The 21,635-nt window shown below is 42.5% G+C and overlaps 1 protein-coding gene across 2 annotated transcripts in view; it reads right to left on the reverse strand.

Moving 5' to 3' along the window:
* Window positions 1-21,635, reverse strand: part of LOC139374688 (TEA domain family member 1a) — a 103,898-nt gene that overhangs the window by 29,181 nt on the left and 53,082 nt on the right. The window contains exons 4-5 of one of the 2 annotated variants that reach the window (XM_071115766.1): window positions 2,106-2,170; window positions 903-965 (exon numbers count right to left, since the gene is read on the reverse strand). In XM_071115766.1, the coding sequence (XP_070971867.1) occupies window positions 903-965; window positions 2,106-2,170 (128 nt within the window). Of the gene's footprint in view, window positions 1-890; window positions 966-2,105; window positions 2,171-21,635 lie in introns of both variants that reach the window. The other variant, XM_071115758.1, reaches the window with a different exon arrangement.

A 21,635-nucleotide genomic window follows, 5' to 3' on the forward strand; every position in this document is an offset into this window, starting at 1 on the left:
TACACACAGGACATACATTACACAGTACATAGGCCTTCCGCAGCAGAACACAACACTATGGATCTAAGAGCTGGGACACCTTCACATCAAGCTATACAGACGGGCCTGAAGCACAGCCAACAGTACAGTATATTGAGGGTGGTACTTACCATACATGTGACCTGAATGCAAAGAGATGAGAGTGGTTATATTCTTACAGGCCACTTATCTTACCTGTATACTTCGCTATTTGGACAAGACTAACTAGTGCCTGTATTACAACATAGGATGATGATAATGTTCCGATAGTTAGAGATTAAATGGGAGGTATTGACAGTGGTATGTAAAGCATGACCTTGCAAACATAGGCCATGCAAGCCGAACCTGCACGAACAGCTTCCGTGTTAAACGATAATAAGGTCATAACTTCTGGCTGACTGCTAGCTCATCTACTGTACAATCAACAGCGAACACGTCTTGGCAGTACGCTGCCTGAATTTGCTGTCAGTGGCTTGCTGTCTTAACATCATGCATTGTGAATATTGTGCAATCAATTTTTCGTGATCAATATTTATATAACAAAAAAAATGATATTTCAGTATTTTCTTGCAAGTTAACGGAAGAGATCTGCATTGTACCACACTGTTTAATGAAATATTATGAAACTGAACATACAATGAAATCCTTGATCAGTGACAAAGAGTGAAGAACTATCACATTGCAAAGACATTTCAGTTCCGCTATTCTTTTGTTAGTTACAGGAAGCAATAAGAAACAGAGCACAACACGGGGAAGTCTGGGACTAGCCCATCGAATGCTAAACAGGAATATCAGATGTGAGGAATCTTAGATGCATCCCACCTGTCACCACGGCAACAGAAACAGGAAGCTACACAAACAGTGCAGTAGGCAGTAGCTCTTACCTTTAGCTTGGTGTGAAACTCCCGAGATTTCCGTCTGGCAAGAACCTGAATGTGACTGGAGACCTTTTGGGAGGGAGACAAGGGAACAGACTGTTACCATGGAGATGAAAAGAAAGCAGGCCTAACCCCGCCACTGGGGACACACACTACTCCCTTGACAACTGCTGCCAGTGCCCTGTATCCCTCCACATTTCTCTCTGGCTAAGATTCAACAGTGAAAAAACACCTGTGGTCTTTTGACATCAAGTGCTATGCATCATGCAAAAACATTATTCAATAGGAGACCTGTTTTGATTCTATGCATAGCCACACAGCTCAAAGTGTCTGAGTTCGGCCTGTGGTGTCAGATGACCTGCATTCCAGCACCCTCTAAGGGCTGCACAGAAAATGGCAACGTGTGTACATCAGGGATTGGACAGTGAGTGAGTATACCTCAGGGATTGGACAGTGAGTGAGTATGTACATCAGGGATTGGACAGTGAGTGACTACTTCAGGGATTGGACAGTGAGTGAGTATGTACATCAGGGATTGGACAGTGAGTGACTACTTCAGGGATTGGGCAGTGAGTGGTTCAGGTTTCATTACACAGTGCACAGCATATCTGAGTCAGTGTTTCCCCTATATTCATTTCTCAGCGACGTGCAGCCATTGCTAAATCGTTGCCGCCACACCAGAAAATGTGATAAATGTTTTAAGTAATACTAATTATATATATATATGGAGAGAGAGAGAGAGATAGAGAGAGAGGGAGGGAGAAAGAGAGAAAGAGAGAGAATGAGAGAGAGAGAGAGAGAGAGAGAGAGAGAGAGAGAGAGGGGGGAGTGAGAGAGAGAGAGAGAGAGAGAGAGAGAGAGAGAGAGAGAGAGAGAGAGGGAGAGAGAGAGAGAGAGGGAGAGAGAGAGAGAGAGAGAGAGAGAGAGAGAGAGAGAGAGAGAGAGAGAGAGAGATAGGGAGGGAGGGAGAGAGAGAGAGAGAAAAAAAATAGGGTGGGTAAAACATTTTCAGTGTAAACTGAAATGTGTAGAATTGCAGGAAATTAATTTTAAAATGGCAACATTTTGTCTCTGTGGCCAAGAGGAGGGACTCTGATATTTTGAGTTCGGAGACCATGCCATTGGCCACGTCCATACCACTCCCCCCCTTGCCACAAAAAAAAAAGAATAAAAAGTGAAAACTCATATGGGAAAGGCAGTCCCTCTTACCTGCTTTCTTGTCCTTGTCTTTCCCGTTCTTAGTTTGATGTATCTTGCTATCAATTCATTGCGACCTGAGGGAAGAAACAAAGCACTAAGACAGCAGTCTGGGTGTGTAGGTAGTGGCCCCCTGACTTTTGTGTCCACTCTAGACAGGTGGGTATATGTGGAGGGGGCCTGGTGGGGGAGACTAACCCTAACCCTCGTTCACTTGGAGGGGACCATTGTGTTAAGGCCACACGGACAGGCGGACAACATGTGACCTCGGCCGAACAAACAGCATCTGGGGGATTTAGTGGTGTGACCCTACTCCCAGCAGGCCCGCACTGTAATCTCCCGCCGCCCATGCTGGGGCCTCCCTACTCTCAATCGTGTACACATAACATGACAATATGGGCATTCATGCAGACGCCCAATCCCCAGATCAAAGGCCGCAAAACGGCCAGCTGTAAGCATGCTTACTGCTGAATAATTCATTCTTTTCACCAGCTTGCAAACACGCTCAGCAGGACTTGGCAGGCGCGCAAAACAAGAGAGAGGAAGAGAGAGGGTTAAGGAAAGAGTGAGAGAGGGAGGGAGAGAGTGAGAGGGATGGAGGGAGGGAAGGAGAAAGAGAGAGAGAAGATTAAAGACCCTCAACCTAACAGACGAAACCAAGAAAATCCCTCCCCCATGATACTTATAAAATAGCCCACTATGAGTTGAGTAAGCTAATCTTTATTTTCAAAACTAGACAAAAAGATTGCACTGCCAGAAGAGAGCCAAGACAGAGAAGGTTCTGCACTGATGGACATTATTATAGTCAAACGTTTCAGGGGTAACACTGCTCTATTTCACTCAGCTTTTTTCTGAAACCTTGTTCAAAATCAGGTCCATCACAAATCCCTGCTGTGCTTGTTTTCTCTGTAAAACCAGCCAATTAATGTCATTACTGCATGTGAAACATACATTCAAATTAGTTTTCTCTGAAAACACTTAGAAATAAAAGAAAATGCCTTGCAAATCCTTCAAGCAAATATCAACTAGACAATATATCCTTTCATGATCCCTCAAAAGCAGGAAAAATGGTGGGGAACATATTACTAGCAGTGTTAGACCAGAATACAATGGACGTCTACAGGTAGTATTGTAGAGGTGTGACGTTTAAACATCTAAACGAATTTGGGATCGTTAACATTTTGAAAAAATATCTAACTGAAAACATTTTATTAAATTAAAATCACAGTGCCATCATCAACAGACTACCGCTAACATATTGGTCCTGATCATCATCGTCATAAAGGCAAAACAATGTTTTTAACAAAAACTGTGGTGGCGCTGATGGAGAAATTGTACAATGTACAAAGTGCAAGCTCTCAAACACCATACGTGGCATTAACAACAGATTGTTGGATGTCGATGAACATGCTGTCCTACATCACTGTGTAGTAGGATTTCATCTTCAATCAGAGGCACACAACAGAGAACCTAAAACGCAGTCTGGATGATATACGATTAAGACTATCCTACCAACAGGACATTAAAAACTGTAATATCTTATGTTTCACCGAGTCGTGGCTAAACGACGACACAGATAATATAGAGCTGGCTGGCTTCTCTGTGCATCAGCAGGACAGAGCAGCTGTTAATAACTGCTGGTGCGCGAAGTCTAATATTAAAGAAGTCTCGAGGTATTGCTCGCTTGAGATAGAATACCTCATGATAAGCTGTAGGCCACATGAGCCGTCTATTTACCACCACAAACCGATGATTGGCACTAAGACCGCACTCAACGAGCTGTATAAGGCCATAAGCAAACAAGAAAATGCTCATCCAGAAGTAGCGTTCCTAGTGGCCGGGGACTTTAATGCAGGCAAACTTAAATCTGTTATACCTCATTTCTACCAGCATGTCACATGTACAACCAGATGGAAAAAAACTCGACCACCTTTACTCCACACACAGAGACGCGTACAAAGCTCTCCCTCGTCCTCCATATGGCAAATCTGACCATAATATCTTCCTGATTCCTGCTTACAAGCAAAAACTAAAACAGGAAGTACCAGTGACTCGCTCAATATGGAAGTGGTCAGATGGCGCAGATTAGAGGTCGACCGATTAATCGGAATGGCCGATTAATTAGGGCAGATTTCATGTTTTCATAACAATCGGAAGTAGGTATTTTTGGACGCTGATTAATTTTTTAATATATTTTTTTACACCTTTATGTAATCTTTATTTAACTAGGCAAGTCAGTTTCAATGACAACCTAGGAACGGTGGGTTATAACTGCCTCGTTCAGGGGCAGAACGACAGATTTTCACCTTGTCAGCTCGGGGGATCCAATCTTGCAACCTTACAGTTAACTAGTCCAACGCAATAACGACCTGCCTCTCTCTTGTTGCACTCCACAAGGAGTTGCCTGTTACGCAAATGCAGTAAGCCAAAGTAGCTAGCATTAAACTTATCTTATAAAAAACAATCAATCATAATGACGAGTTGCCTACACATGGTTGATGATATTACTAGATATTATCTAGTGTTTCCTGTGTTGCATATAATTTGACTAAGCATACAAGTATCTAAGTATCTGACTGAGTGGTCGTAGGCAGAAGCAGGCGCATAAACATTCATTCAAACAGCACTTTCGTGCGTTTTGCCAGCAGCTCTTCGTTGTGCGTCAAGCATTGCGCTGTTTATGACTTCAAACCTATCAACTCCCGAGATGAGGCTGGTGTGACCGAAGGGAAATGGCTGACTAGTTAGCGCGCGCTAATAGCGTTTCAAACTTCACTCGCTCTGAGCCTTGGGTGGTTGTTTCCCTTGCTCTGCATGGGTAACGCTGCTTCGATGTGGTGGCTGTTGTCGTTGTGTTGCTGTTTCGAGCCCGGGGAGGAGCGAGGAGAGGGGCGGAAGCTATACTGTTACACTGGCAATACTAAAGTGCCTATAAGAACATCCAATAGTCAAAGGTTAATGAAATACAAATGGTATAGAGGGAAATAGTTCTATAATAACTACAACCTAAAAACTTCTTACCTGGGAATACTGAAGACTCATGTTAAAAGGAACCACCAGCTTTCATATGTTCTCATGTTCTGAGCAAGGGACTGAAACGTTAGCTTTCTTACATAGCACATATTGCACTTTTACGTTCTTCTCCAACACTTTGTTTTTGCATGATTTAAACCAAATTGAACATGTTTCATTATCTGCTTGAGGCTAAATTTATTTTATTGATGTATTATAATAAGTTAAAATAAGTGTTAATTCAGTATTGTTGTAATTGTCATTATTACAAATACTTTTTATTTACATTTTTTTAAATCGCCGATTAATCGGCATCGGCTTTTTTGGTCCTCCAATAATCGGTATCGGCGTTGAAAAATCATAATCGGTCGACCTCTAGCGCGGATGCTACGCTACAGGACTATTTTGCTAAAACAGCCTGGAATATGTTCCGGGATTCATCCAATGGCATTGAGGAGTATATCACCTCAGTCATTGGCTTCATCAATAAGTGCATCGACAACGTCGTCCCCACCGTGACCGTACGTACATATCCCAACCAGAAGTCATGGATTACAGACAACATTCGCACCGAGCTAAAGGCTAGAGCTGCCGTTTTCAAGGGGCGGGACACTAATCCAGACGCTTACAAGAAATCCTGCTATATCCTCAGACAAACCATCAAACAGGCAAGCGTCAATACAGGACTAAGATTGAATCCTACTACACCGGCTCTGACTCTTGTTGGATGTGGCAAGGCTTGCTTCTTTTATGCTCGCTTCGAGGCAAGCAACACTGAAGTATGCATGTGATCACGCTCCCCGTAGCCAATGTGAGCAATACCTTTAACTTCTTTGGGACTGGGGGGCAGCATTGAGTAGCTTGGATAAAAAGGTGCCCAGAGTAAACTGCCTGCTACTCAGGCCTAAAAGCTAAAATATGCATATATTTAGTAGATTTTGTTAGAAAACAATCTGACGTTTCTAAAACTGTTTGAATGTTGTATGTGAGTATAACAGAACTCATATGGCAGGCAAAAACCTGAGAATAAATCCAACCAGGAAGTGGGAAATCTGAGGTTTGTAGTTTTTCAAGTCATTGCCTATCGAATATATACAGTGTCTATGGGGTCATATTGCACTTCCTAAGTCTTCCACTAGATGTCAACAGTCTGTAGAACCTTGTTTCAGGCTTCTACTGTGAAGGAGGAGAGAATGAGAGCTGTTTCAACCAGAGGTCTGGCAGAGTGCCATGAGCTGATCAAGCGTGCCCCTGTGAGAGTTAGCTGCGTTCCATTGCATTTCTAAAGACAAAGGAATTCTCCGGTTGGAACATTATTGAAGATTTATGATAAAAACATCCTAAAGATTGATTCTATATATCGTTTGACATGTTTCTACGAACTGTAATATAATTTTTTTGACATTTCGTCTGAACAAGTGATCGCGCATTATGCATTTGGATTACTGGGCTAAACGCGCAAACAAAAAGGAGGTATTTGGACATAAATCATGGACTTTATCGAACAAAACAAACATTTATTGTGGAACTGGGATTCCTGGGAGTGCATTCCGATCAAGATTATCAAAGGTAAGTGAATATTTATAACGCTATTTCTGACACCTCTCCTTCTTTGGAAAATGGCTGGATGTTTTTCTGTGACTAGCGCTGACCTAACATAATCGAAAGGTGTGCTTTCGCCGTAAAGCGTTTTTGAAATATGACACAGCAGTTGCATTAAGAACAAGTTTATCTATATTTCCATGCATAACACTTGTATCTTTTATCAATGTTTATTATGAGTATTTCTGTAATTTGATTTGGCTCTCTGCACTTTCACCGGATGTTTGTTTGAGACAATGCATTTCTGATCATAACACACCAATTTCAAATGAGGTTTTTGGACATAAAGATTAACTTTATCGAACAAAACACACATTTATTGTGTAACATGAAGTCCTGTGAGTGCCATCTGATGAAGATCAAAGGTTAGTGACTAATTTAATCACTATTTCTGATTTTTGTGAGCCCTCTCTTTGGCTGGAAAATGGCTGTATGGTTTTCTGTGACTAGGTGCTGACCTAACATAATCGTTTGGTGTGCTTTCACTGTAAAGCCTATTTGAAATCGGACACTGTGGCTGGATTTACAAGAAGTTTATCTTTAAAATGGTGTAAAATACTTTTATGTTTGAGGAATTTTAATTATGGGATTTCTGTTGTTTTGAATTTGTCGCCATGCAATTTCACTGGCTGTTGGCGAGGTGGGACGCTACCGTCCCACATATCCCAGAGAGGTTAAACAGGTCAACATTCACAAAGCCACAGGGCCAGACGGATTACCAGGACATGTACTCAAAGCATGCATGGATCAACTGGCAAGTGTCTTCACTGATATTTTCAACCTCTCACTGACAGTCTGTAATACCAACATGTTTCAAACAGACCACCATAGTGCCCAAGAAAGCAAAAGTAACCTGCCTAAAGGATTACTGCCCCGTAGCACTCACGTCGGTAGCCATGAAGTGCTTTGAAAGGATGGTCATGGCTCACATCAACACCATCATGCAGAAACCCTAGACCCCCTCAATTTGCATACCACCCCAAAGTCACATTCGCACAGTCGGACTCCACACTGCCCTTTCCCACCTGGACAAAAGGAACACCTATGTGAGAATGCTGTTCTTTGACTACAGCTCAGCATTCAACACCATAGTACCCACATAACTCATCACTAAGCTAAGGACCCTGGGACTAAACACCTTCCTCTGCAACTGGGTCCTGGACTTCCTGATGTCCTGCCCCCAGGTGGTAAGGGTAGGCAACAACACATCTGCCATGCTGATCCTCAACACTGGGGCCCCTAAGGGGTGCACGCTTAGTCCCCTCCTGTACTCCCTGTTCACCCACCACAAGGTGGCCAAGCACGACTCTAACACCATCATTAAGTTTGCTGATGACACAACAGTGGTAGGCCTGATCACCGACAACAATGAGACAGCCTATAGGGAGGAGGTCAGAGACCTGGCAGTGTGGTGCCAGGACAACAACCTCTCTCTCAATGTGAGCAAGACAAAGGAGTTGATCGTGGATTATAGGAAAAGGAAGGCCAAACAGGAAATAGAAAAGGAGGGCCAATCACCAACAAACTATCATGGTCCAAACACACCAAGACAGTTGGGAAGAGGGCACGACAACACCTTTTCCCCCCTCAGGAGGAAATATTTGACATGGGTCCCCAGATCTTCAAGTTCTACAGCTGTACCATCAAGGGAATCCTGACCGGTTGCATCACCGCCTGGTGTGGCAACTGCTCGGCATCTGTCTGTAAAGCACTACAAAGGGTAGCGAGCGGTACCGGAGCTCCAAGTCTAGGACCAAAAAGCTTCTCAGACTGCCATAAGCCATAAGACTGCTGAACAATTAATCAAATGGCAACCTGGACTATTTACATTGACACCCCCTCCTTTGTTTTTACACTACTGCTACTCACTGTTTATTACTTTATTTTACTTAGTAAATAATTTCTTAACTGTATTTCTTGAACTGCATTGTTGGTTAAGGGCTTGTAAGTAAGAATTTCACGGTAAAGTCTACACCAGTTGTAGTCGGTGCATGTGACAAATACAATTTGATTTGGTAGGTAGGACTGCAGTAGATTGAATCGCATTGCCCCTAGCGGTCATACTGTACAGTATGTGACCATATCTGAACTGTGAATTCGCTTAATTTTATGTTGCTTTTTAATACGTTTAAACGAGAGAAAACATGGCAGTTGAAAACGTTAAGAAATGTTTTATATTTGTTGCAGCCCTTTCTACAGTATAGATTGGAGTTAGGGTTAACAAGTTAGAGTTGTGAGTTCTGTGGGTCGACGAGGTAGGGTTGGTGTATGGGTTGGACATGTTTTACAATGTTAGGTTGGAGGTTAAAGCTCTCATTACTCTGGTTTGCCTGATCAGCAGACTGCTGCAAAACCACTTGACAGTTGATAGTGTGTGTGGGCAGTTCTGTGTTCCACTGCCCAGGCTGATGGAAGGAGCAGGACCCTGACCCACACTGACTCACTTCGCACACACACACACACACACACACACACACACACACACACACACACACACACACACACACACACACACACACACACACACACACACACACACACACACACACACACACACACACCCACACACACACAACATAACCAGAGAAAGTTACTTTATCATGACCCACTATTGACAACTGACACATTCCAGAGAGCTTGATGCCTGTAGTTGATATGCGTCAAAGAGTTCTTTTTTTTGTTGGTAACCGTAAAAGTGTTTTTCTTGTTTACAGCACGTCTCTCAGCTGAGATCTTTTTAACACTCATTTCCTTTCCCACACTGACCACACTCCCACGAGGCTCTGCAGTAGAACACGGTGATGTCCGAGGACCCCAGAGAACACTCTGGCATTCTGACAACATGAGGATCACTCATACACTCATTCACTGCACCCTTCATGTGGTTTTACCATTAAACCTTACTCCATACATTTCTACTGCCAGGCAATATGAGCTGTTTCCATCATCAAATCAATAGATTTAAAGGCATTTCTCAGAGATGTTTCCAAGTGTCATTGTGAATCACAGCCATCAGGAAAGACGACTGTGACTTGGCTTGTTCCTGACTTAAAAATGGCATGAAAACCAAATAATGTATCGCTTATACAATTAAATCTTGAACCAATTAAAGTAGCTGCCCTCCGTATTGTACTGTTCCATCCGTTTGCTGCATGTTGCTATCAAGGTAGTGAGGCTAGCAACTTCAAACGTATCAAAAGTAATGACTCCCAACATTACAAATCACAAAATTATGTCCATGTACAACAAAATGCCTTAGTGTCTCTTGGTCCAGTGCTCTAACTTGTCACAGCCACGCACCCTCCTTCCATAGCTCTCTGATTAACCCATATTTACATAGCGACCGGCGCCCTAATCCTTTCCACTCTTTACTCCCCCTACCCAGAATGCACTGGGCCCCAGGCAGGCCCCTGTCTCCAGGCTGCGCGGAATGAGTGCATGAGAGACCCAAATCCTCTGGACAATAGCCTAGCTGTCCCGCCAGCCATGATGGATGACTCAAGGGTCTCAGGCTCACATTAGCATCACAAAAGTCTAAAGCCAGCCTTTCAGTTGGAGGTCCCTGGCTGGCTAGGGAGAGATGGGGGAGACGGGAGAGAAGCGCTATAACTACAACGCACTTGAACACTACCATGGCTAAAGTTGCTGTATCTTTACTCCAGTCCAGCTCCATCCCCTGGGCGCTGTCTGGTCTGGTCTCCATATTTTCACACACAAACATAGAGGGCTACCTTGGGGTGGGGTCTGGTACGGGAATATTACAACCACCCATGTGATAAGAGACCTTAAAGCTTCAGAAACCTATCAAACAGGTGACCAACAAATGGTAAGTATGTTAAAACCATATTACGTATTGGATATTTTAAAAATATAGTGTTTACACTACCTTGTAGGTTACCAATAAAATGGGTGGATGGTGAAGTAGACATACTTGGTATTCACATCTCAAAAAATATAAATTAATTTACCACAATTCATTTCAATAGAAAGTTAACAAAAATAGATGAGATTTTGCAACCATGGAGAGGTAAATACTTGTATATTTTTTGAAAAATGACATTGATTAACTCTTTGGTCCTATCACAGTTTACTCACTTACAAATAGAAATTGTCTACTCCAGATGATTCGTTATTAAAATCATATGAGTAAAATATATTTCATTTAATTTGGAATTCTAAACCAGACAAAATTAAATGTGCCTATTTATATAATGAGTATGAGTTTGGGAGGCTAAGATTAATAAATATTAAAGCTTTAAACCTCTCACGAAAAGTTTCACTCATACATAAATTATACTTAAACACAAAATTATTCTCCAGTAGATTATAAAGAAAAGCTCATCCTTTGTTCAAAAATAGCTTTAAAAAAAAAAACTTCATACAGATTACAACTTCTCATTTCCAACTAATTGAAAATGACATTTTGTTTAAAGTATTGTTCTTTCTTAAACAAGCCATACAAAGCAGGTTACAAATTCAGTTTAATCCCCCAGAAAAGATAGAACAAATATTACAACAAATGTTACGGTTAAACTCAAATATACTGATTAATAAAAAAACATTCTTTATGGTAAAAATGTTTAAAAATGGTGTTATATTTATTAATGATATTATGAATAGAAATGGAGGAGTTATGTCACATTTGCAGTTATCGAAAATATATGGGAATATCTTCTCAATCCAAATTTACAACCAACTGATTTCAGCGATACCACAAAAATGGAGGAGGCAAGTGGAAAAGGGAGAAGGAAGGGAACTTGTTTGCCTGCCATATATTAAACATACAAATTGGCTGGAAGGAACTGGCATAAATATAAAAATATACCAGTTTCATCAGAGGACAAAACTGTTGACAGCTGCAAGATTTTTGATGTACCAATTCCATGGCACAGCTGGTACAAAAAACTACACTTGACTCAACACTTAAGAGTTTTTCAATTTAAATTATTCTACACCTTCTACACCTGCATTGCTTGCTGTTTGGGGTTTTAGGCTGTACAGCACTTTGAGATATCAGCTGATGTACGAAGGGCTATATAAATAAATTTTATTTGATTTTTGATTTGAAGTCGGAAGTTTACATACACCTTAGCCAAATACATTTAAACTCAGTTTTTCACAATTCCTGACATTTAATCCTAGTAAACATTCCCTGTCTTGGGTCAGTTAGGATCACCGCTATATTTGAAGAATGTGAAATGTCAGAATAATAGTAGAGAGAAATATTTATTTCAGCTTTTGTTTCTTTCATCACATTCCCAGTGAGTCAGACATTTACATAAACTCAATTAGTATTTGGTAGCGTTGCTTATAAAATTGTTTAACTTGGGTCAAAGTTTCAGGTAGCCTTCCACAAGCTTCCCACAGGAAGTTGGTTGAATTTTGGCCCATTTCTCCTGACAGAGCTGGTGTAACTGAATCAGGTTTGTAGACCTCCTTGCTTGCACACGCTTTTTCAGTTCTGCCCACAAATTTTCTATGGGATTGAGGTCAGGACTTTGTGATGGCCACTCCAATACCTTGACTTTGTTGTCCTTAAGCCATTTTGCCACAACTTTGGAAGTATGCTTGTGGTCATTGTCCATTTGGAAGACCCATTTGCGACCAAGCTTTAACTGATGTCTTGAGATGTTTCTTCAATATATCCACATCATTTTCCTGCCTCATGATGCCATCTATTTTGTGAAGTGCACCAGTCCCTCCTGCAGCAAAGCACCCCCACAACATGATGCTGCCATCCCCGTGCTTCAAGCTTGGGATGGTGTTCTTCGGCTTGCAAGCATCCCCCTTTTTCCTCCAAACATAACAATGGTAATTATGGCCAAACAGTTATATTTTTGTTTCATCAGACCAGAGGACATTTCTCCAAAAAGTACGATCTTTGTCCCCATGTGTAGTTGCAAACCGTAGTCTGTCTTTTTTATGGCGGTTTTGGAGTAGTGGCTTCTTCCTTGCTGAGCGGCCTTTCAGGTTATGTCGATATAGGACTCATTTTTACTGTGGATATAGATACTTTTGTACCTGTTTCCTCCAGCATCTTCACAAGGTCATTTGCTGTTGTTCTGAGATTGATTTGCACTTTGCAACAAAGTACGTTCATCTCTAGGAGACAGAACGCGTCTTGATGGCTGCGTGGTCCCATGGTGTTTATACTTGCGTACTATTGATTGTACAGATGAACGTGGTACCTTCAGGCATTTGGAAATTGTTCCCAAGGATGAACCAGACTTGTGGAGGTCTACTATTTTTTTCTGAGGTCTTGGCAGATTTTTAAAATATTTTTCCATGATGTCAAGCAAAGTGGCACTGAGTTTGAAGGTAGGCCTTGAAATACACCCACAGGTACACCTCCAATTGACTCAAATTTTTTCAATTAGCCTATCAGAAGCTTCTAAAGCCATTACATAATTTTCTGGAATTTTCCAAGCTGTTTAAAGGCACAGTCAACTTAGTGTATGTAAACTTCTGACCCACTGGAATTGTGATACAGTGAATTATAAGTGAAATAATCTGTCTGTAAACAATTGTTGTAAAAATTATTTGTGTCATGCACAAAGTAGATGCCCTAACCGACTTGCCAAAACTATAGTTTGTTCACAAGAAATATGTGGAGTGGTTGAAAAACGAGTTTTAAGGACTCCAACCTAAGTGTATGTAAACTTCCGAAGTCAACTGTATATGGGGCATACAACAATCTCAGCTCTGTAGATTTTGTTGCGAAGAGACAGAATCAATAGATCACTTATTCTGGTATTGCCCCTATGTAGCTTGTTGCTGGTCACAGGTTCAGGAATGGTTAAAAAAAATCACAACATGCACTTAAAATGAACCTTACAACTAGCAGTGTTGGGCGATCTGGAAAGCCATAGTCAGTCAATAAATAATATAATAATAATGGTAGGAAAGGTTTTCATCTTTAGCTCACAATCTGTGGATAACATACGATTAGAAAGTTTAAATAATGTTGTAAAACATCACAGCACAATTGAAAAATATATGGGACATGAAAACCTAACACGGGCGGTCTATGGTGATAGCTGGGATGGGCTGAGAGTGGCTGAGGGTTGGTATTAAAGAGGTTGTTTGGTAATGTATGTCAAATGTATATGTAAAATGTGTAAAAAACAAGGATATTTGTCCTCTAAAGAGGGGGGGTGGTGGAGTGATTAAATGGGGCGACAGGGTAGCCTAGTGGTTAGAGCATTGGACTAGTAACCGTAAAGGCTACTGACAAGGTAAATATCTGTCGTTCTGCCCCTCAACAAGGCAGTTAACCCACTGTTCCTAGGCTGTCATTGAAAATAAGAATTTGTCCTTAACTGACTTGCCTAGTTAAATAAAGGTAAACATTTTAAAAATGGAGAGAAAAAAGAGAAGAAAAATGTACAAAAAATAAGAAAAAAAGGTTGTTAAGACAGATTAGGTTTATGTATTGCAACTAAAGAGGCATGCAAACTGTAAGATAAAAAACAAAGAATGAAAGAAACAAAAAGTATATTACTTCTGGACCTGTTAACCCTGAAAGGAAATAGACCTAGAGTTGTGAACAAAAAGCTCTAGCCTTGGCCCTGTGTACCTAAACCAGATGGTGCTGCTCTGACCAATCCCTTAGCTTGGAGATAGGGAGCTTCGTCGGATACCATCTATAGCTCCAATGTAGGTGTTTCCCTCAGAGCAGTCAATGGGTGCAGCCGTAACTCCCCCTGACAAATACATCCACACACACACTCACTCCTGGCAGACTGACATCTGACTCCATCCCGACCAGCTGCCCTGTAGATCGCTTGACACGGTACATTATGACCCCCCCCCCCCCCCCCCCCCCACTCCCATTTAGAGAATGGGCCAGAGAAAGACTTCAAGGCCAAAGTCAGATGGTCTGACAACATGGCTTCTCTCATTATCAACATAGCCCTCCAGCCCTCCCTATGGACGCCTCCACTCTCCACCAATCACAATGCACTTCCTTATACAAAAGGAGCCACTGGTCAGCCAAACACGCACAAGAGAACAAATGAATCTAATCACATTTTACTTGTCACATGCGGCAAATACAACAGGTGTAGTAGGCCTTACCGTGAAATACTTGCTTCTCTCACGCAATCTGGGAATATCAAACATCTCTTGCTTCTCTAATTGCTCATTTGGGGAAGCCTTAGCACAGTAATGCACACACGTGTGAAATGAAAGGCAGAAACATTCAAAAAATTGTGTTCATAAGGAACGCTGTTGTATGTATGCAGGGATTTTGAGGATGTTTATTAATAGAACTATTTCCATTTCAGCAGTTCTTCCAGACCACACGGTTTCAAAATCAGATTAATGCATGAACATCTAGGAAGGCTGCTTTACAGCAGATTCCGGTAGCCTCCACTCAAAATAAAGTACTTCAGTGGTTTTAGAATGACTCCAAACTTCAGCCCAGTCTATGATGAACTTGGGGTATACCCTGGGGAGGCCACAGACCACGTCCTGGTTTGGCATTCATCGCAATTTTCAAAATTAAAAAGCCTGTTTGTGTGCGAATGCAAAGTATATATACAGCAGACAGGCGCTCTAAGAAAACCACATTCCCTCTCTCCCAAACTGTGGTCTACTACTTCAACTCATGGTCCATCAGCCAACAGGTAAGGAGTGAGAGTCAGTGTGAGTGAATGGTGCTGGTTGGTTTTAATGGGAGTAATTATCCATGCTTCCTGTGTGTTGGGTCTTCTGGTGTTCTGACAGAGGCTTGGATGGAAATATTACCCCAGCATGCTGGAAATCACACATGGAAAAATAGAGACATCCTCAAGTGACCTCCCTGCAGGTCTTACGATGCCTGATAAATGTGTTTTACCTTTCAAGGTTTAATTCAACCAACAAAAAATGTACTGTACATCGCACATTAGTCAGTCAAAACAAATACTTTACAGTGATGGAGAGAATGAAAGAGAGCTGTGACCTCTCGCATATTCTCCTCCCATCTCAATGATACTTTCTGTTACCATTAACTCATTACCTGTTTTTCTGTCTCTGTGTGGGTCTTCACACCAAGTATCTAGCAGGTCTTTCAAAGGTACAAATTGTCCCTGGAATAAGAGGACAGTTTAACACAATGACCTACAGATGAACACCTAGTGCTCTTTTCTGAACAAAACACTCTAGACATACACATGCCTGTGAGGAGAGAGGCTCTGTTTGGAACACGTTCTACCTCTGAAGGCCATGGAGTCATTGGTAACAAACAAAGATGTGCCAAGAGCCTCATTCACTCCATTTTACCTTGAGAGAGAGAGAGAGAGAGAGAGAGAGAGAGAGAGAGAGAGAGAGAGAGAGGGGGGGGGGGGGGGGGAGAGAGAGAGAGAGAGAGAGATGAGCTCCTAAATTTTTCAGCATGTTCTTAAAAAAATATAGATTTTGAGTTAGATCAACTTGGATTTTTTGTCAGGAACATATACAGGATGCTACCCTCTAGAACATAACCTTCACTCAAAATCAAAACCTACAAGCTGATTTTGGACGGAATTACGAAATCACCTGGAAGGTTTACAACAGAAACCTGAACACACCATCCAACCTGGAACTGAATGAGTAATGTTTAGTCTATATTTTATTTCCCAAAGCCAAGAAGAAAAATACATTACATTGGGGGGAGACACTCTAGACCCAAACTGTTACAGACCTATATCCATCTTAATAAATAAAACATTTTTATTTATTTTTTATTTACATTTTACCCCTTTTTTCTCCCCAATTTCGTGGTATCCAATTTTTAGTAGTTACTATATTGTCTCATCGCTACAACTCCCGTACAGGCTCGGGAGAGACGAAGGTCGAGAGCCATGTGTCCTCCAAAACACAACAAGCCACACTGCTTCTTAACACAGCGTGCATCCAACCCGGAAGCCAGCCGCACTAATGTGTCGGAGGAAACACTGTGCACCTGGCGACCTGGTTAGCATGCACTGCGCCCGGCCCGCCACAGGAGTCGCTAGTGCACGATGAGACATGGATATCCCTACCGGCCAAACCATCCCTAACCCGGACAATGCTAGGCCAATTGTGCGTTGCCCCATGGATCTCGATGTAGTGCCTTAGACCACTGCACCACCCGGGAGGCCCCAAAATAAAACTTTTTAAGGACTGAATGCTAAATGCTGAACTTCAATTAGCACTGACGTGAGAGGTGTCAAAACCCTTTAGCACAACAATGGCAGGAGAGTTGCACAGTCTACTCCAACCAAATGGAGAGGCCTTAGAAGCTGCATCCCGCTGTTCAGATGTAATTAAAATACAGTACCCTGTGTATGTAAAGAATGACAAGGCAAGAAAAGAAAAGATCACAAAATGAAGCTATGGAAAATCAAGAGACACTTTTTGCTGACTATTATAAAAATGGGAACATCAGTAACATCAGCAATCTTCCACACAAACCATCCCCTGGCATGGCACAGTGCTATATTAACACACTACCCCTCTGTTAAAAGGAGGGGTGTTAACGAGGGGTGAAAACTCAGGATACTAGACAACGAGGACTCTGAATCAGCTAATATACAGTGCCTTGCGAAAGTATTCGGCCCCCTTGAACTTTGCGACCTTTTGCCACATTTCAGGCTTCAAACATAAAGATATAAAACTGTATTTTTTTGTGAAGAATCAACAACAAGTGGGACACAATCATGAAGTGGAACGACATTTATTGGATATTTAAAACTTTTTTAACAAAAATTGGGCGTGCAAAATTATTCAGCCCCTTTACTTTCAGTGCAGCAAACTCTCTCCAGAAGTTCAGTGAGGATCTCTGAATGATCCAATGTTGACCTAAATGACTAATGATGATAAATACAATCCACCTGTGTGTAATCAAGTCTCCGTATAAATGCACCTGCACTGTGATAGTCTCAGAGGTCCGTTAAAGGCGCAGAGAGCATCATGAAGAACAAGGAACACACCAGGCAGGTCCGAGATACTGTTGTGAAGAAGTTTAAAGCCGGATTTGGATACAAAAAGATTTCCCAAGCTTTCAACATCCCAAGGAGCACTGTGCAAGCGATAATATTGAAATGGAAGGAGTATCAGACCACTGCAAATCTACCAAGACCTGGCCGTCCCTCTAAAATTTCAGCTCATACAAGGAGAAGACTGATCAGAGATGCAGCCAAGAGGCCCATGATCACTCTGGATGAACTGCAGAGATCTACAGCTGAGGTGGGAGACTCTGTCCATAGGACAACAATCAGTCGTATATTGCACAAATCTGGCCTTTATGGAAGAGTGGCAAGAAGAAAGCCATTTCTTAAAGATATCCATAAAAAGTGTTGTTTAAAGTTTGCCACAAGCCACCTGGGAGACACACCAAACATGTGGAAGAAGGTGCTCTGGTCAGATGAAACCAAAATTGAACTTTTTGGCAACAATGCAAAACGTTACGTTTGGCGTAAAAGCAACACAGCTCATCACCCTGAACACACCATCCCCACTGTCAAACATGGTGGTGGCAGCATCATGGTTTGGGCCTGCTTTTCTTCAGCAGGGACAGGGAAGATGGTTAAAATTGATGGGAAGATGGATGGAGCCAAATACAGGACCATTCTGGAAGAAAACCTGATGGAGTCTGCAAAAGACCTGAGACTGGGACGGAGATTTGTCTTCCAACAAGACAATGATCCAAAACATAAAGCAAAATCTACAATGGAATGGTTCAAAAATAAACATATCCAGGTGTTAGAATGGCCAAGTCAAAGTCCAGACCTGAATCCAATCGAGAATCTGTGGAAAGAACTGAAAACTGCTGTTCACAAATGCTCTCCATCCAACCTCACTGAGCTCGAGCTGTTTTGCAAGGAGGAATGGGAAAAAACTTCAGTCTCTCGATGTGCAAAACTGATAGAGACATACCCCAAGCGACTTACAGCTGTAATCGCAGCAAAAGGTGGCGCTACAAAGTATTAACTTAAGGGGGCTGAATAATTTTGCACGCCCAATTTTTCAGTTTTTGATTTGTTAAAAAAGTTTGAAATATCCAATAAATGTCGTTCCACTTCATGATTGTGTCCCACTTGTTGTTGATTCTTCACAAAAAAATACAATTTTATATCTTTATGTTTGAAGCCTGAAATGTGGCAAAAGGTCGCAAAGTTCAAGGGGGCCGAATACTTTCGCAAGGCACTGTAAATACGTTTTTAACAGTATTGGTACAGGGAAACCCCAAACAGTTTCAGCTGGACTTTCACCTAATCAAATAATTAGCCCAGCAGGAAAAGCTCTCCCTTGAGAAAGATACCCCCACCCTGAGCGGGTCAGACCAGACCTCTTCATTATATAACCCCACAGACGAGCCACCCCAAGCGGAAAGTCAACCCCCCAGCACAGAGTATTACCCCCTCATTGAAATGAAGGATACATTTACTCAGCTGGAGGTAAGGCAGGTGGAGCTGGAACAGCAGGGGATTACATTCCAGTCAGCACAGACCCAGACAACAGTCCAGCACAACAACACCCTCTTAACCAGACCCAGAGAGCTTGAGGTGGAGAGAGACATATCTGCACTCTGGACTGTGGTGAGACAACTTCAACAATATAAAAAGCAAGAACAGGAGAAGAACAGAGCACTAGAAGCGAGGATCAGATTGCTGGAGGAGAGGGTGAGGGGACGGCGTTTGACAGAGAACAACCCACCTCAGCTCCCGACAAAAGTTTTGACACCACAGCAGAACAGTCCACACCAGACCCTGACCATAGCGTCGACATCACAGCAGAAAAGACAAAGAACCCCAAGTCCAGCGGCTCTCACCCCCTCTGAGCACCCCCCCTGTCAGTCACAATGATAGCCCTCCTGACAACCCCCCCACACCCGCTGAGGACATACACAAGACACAGATTGTTCTCCTTATGGACTCAAATGGGAAATTTATACAAGAAAATAAACTTTTTCCCAAACACAGTGTGTCTAAACTCTGTTGTCCAAACACCCAGAATGCCCTAGACCTTCTGTCTGAGGACCAACTAGGTTCACCTAGCCACATAATAATACACACAGGCACAAATTACCTGAGAACACAGCAGGAAAGGGTGGCCACAGCCACTTAGAGGACCCACGCCGAGAGGACCTTCATCCACACCACAACACTACCAGCCACATACACACCCCCACCCCAACCAATCAACACCCCCCCCCAAGTCAACCATGCTCACACCCCATTTAGGTCCCCTCAGATCAGACCTATGCTCCTCCTGCCCACCCCATGCACCCCACCCCCGCAAAGAGGGTCTCAACATGGTAGTCACACATACGTCCAGGCCGTGAGCGGGCAAACAGGCCCAACCCCCACTCTAACACTAGCCCAAGCCAATGGCATGTACCAGAAGCCCAGCAGGCTCTGCTCACACTTACTGGCCTGAGGCCAAACCACACGACCAACAACATTAGACACTTTATGGAACACAAAGCCTTCACTATATCATCCTGGAATATCCAGGACCTGAGGTCATCTGTTTTTGGCCTAAAGAGCAGTAACCTGGACTTCATCAAAGAATTCGGAAATACAGACATTGTCATCCTACAAGAAACCTTGTATAGAGGAGACGGACCCACTGATTGCCTTCTAGGTTACAGAGAGCTGGTAGTCCCATCCACCTATCTACCAAGTGTGAAACAGGGAAGGGACTCAGGCGGGTAGGCTACTTTGGTATAGAGCAGACCTAACTCACTCCATTAAATTAATCAAAACAGGAACATTTTACATTTGGCTAGAAATTCAAAAGGAAATTATCTTTAATGAGGACAGCTTCTCCATCCTGGAGGGGGAAATCAATCATTTCCAGGCCCAGGGACATGTACTAGTCTGTGACAACCTAAATGCCAGAACCGGATAAGAACCTAACACCCTCAGCACACAGGGGGACAAACACCTGCCTAGAGGTGACAGCATTCCCTCCCCCATATGCCCCCCTAGGCACAACTATGACAACATAATCAACAAAAACGGGTCACAACTCCTGCAGCTCTGTTGCACGCTGGGTATGTACATAGTCAATGGTATGCTTTGAGGGGACTCCTATGGTAGGTACACCTATAGCTCATCTCTTGGCATTAGTACTGTAGACTACTTTATCACTGACCTCAACCCAGAGTCTCTCAGAGCGTTCACAGTCAGCCCACTGACACACCTATCAGACCATAGCAAAATCACAGTTTACTTGAACAGAGCAATACTCAATCATGAGGCATCAAAGCCAAAGGAACGGAGTAATATTAAGAAATTCTATAGATGGAAGGAATGCAGTTTGGAAACCTACCAAAAAACAATTAGGGAACAACAAATTCAATCCCTTTCCTGGACAAAACGTTCCACTTGTAATAGTGAAGGTGTAGACTTGGCAGTAGAAAATCTTAACAGTATATTTGACCTCTCAGCTTCCCTATCAAATCTAAAAATCTCAAATAGAAAACCAAAGAAAATGAACAACAATGACAAATGGTTTGATGAAGAATGAAAAAATCTAAGAAAGAAATTGAGAAACCTGTCCAACCAAAAACATAGAGATGTCATGTACTGTCATGTTGTGTCTTGTCTCTGTCCTTTCCCTTCACCCTGTCTCCCTCTGCTGGTCGTTGTTAGGTTACCTTTTCTCCCCCTCTTTCCCCCAGCTGTGCCTTGTCTCCTCCTAACCACCTCGTCACCCCTTTTCCCACCTGTTCCCTTTTTCCCTCTGATTAGGTCCCTATATCTCTCTCTGTTTCTGCTCCTGTCCTTGTCGGATTCTTGTTTGTTGTGTTTCATGCCTGAACCAGACTGTCGTCATGTTTGCTGTAACCTTGTCTTGTCCTGTCGGAATCTGCCGGTCCGTCTGAGCCTACCTATGTTTGGTAATTAAAGAAGCTCTGTTTAAGTTAATTCGCTTTTGGGTCCTCATTCACGCACCGTAACAGAAGAATCCGACCAA

Source organism: Oncorhynchus clarkii, chromosome 2, assembly GCF_045791955.1.
Source record: "Oncorhynchus clarkii lewisi isolate Uvic-CL-2024 chromosome 2, UVic_Ocla_1.0, whole genome shotgun sequence".
Taxonomy (NCBI): Eukaryota; Metazoa; Chordata; class Actinopteri; order Salmoniformes; family Salmonidae; genus Oncorhynchus; species Oncorhynchus clarkii.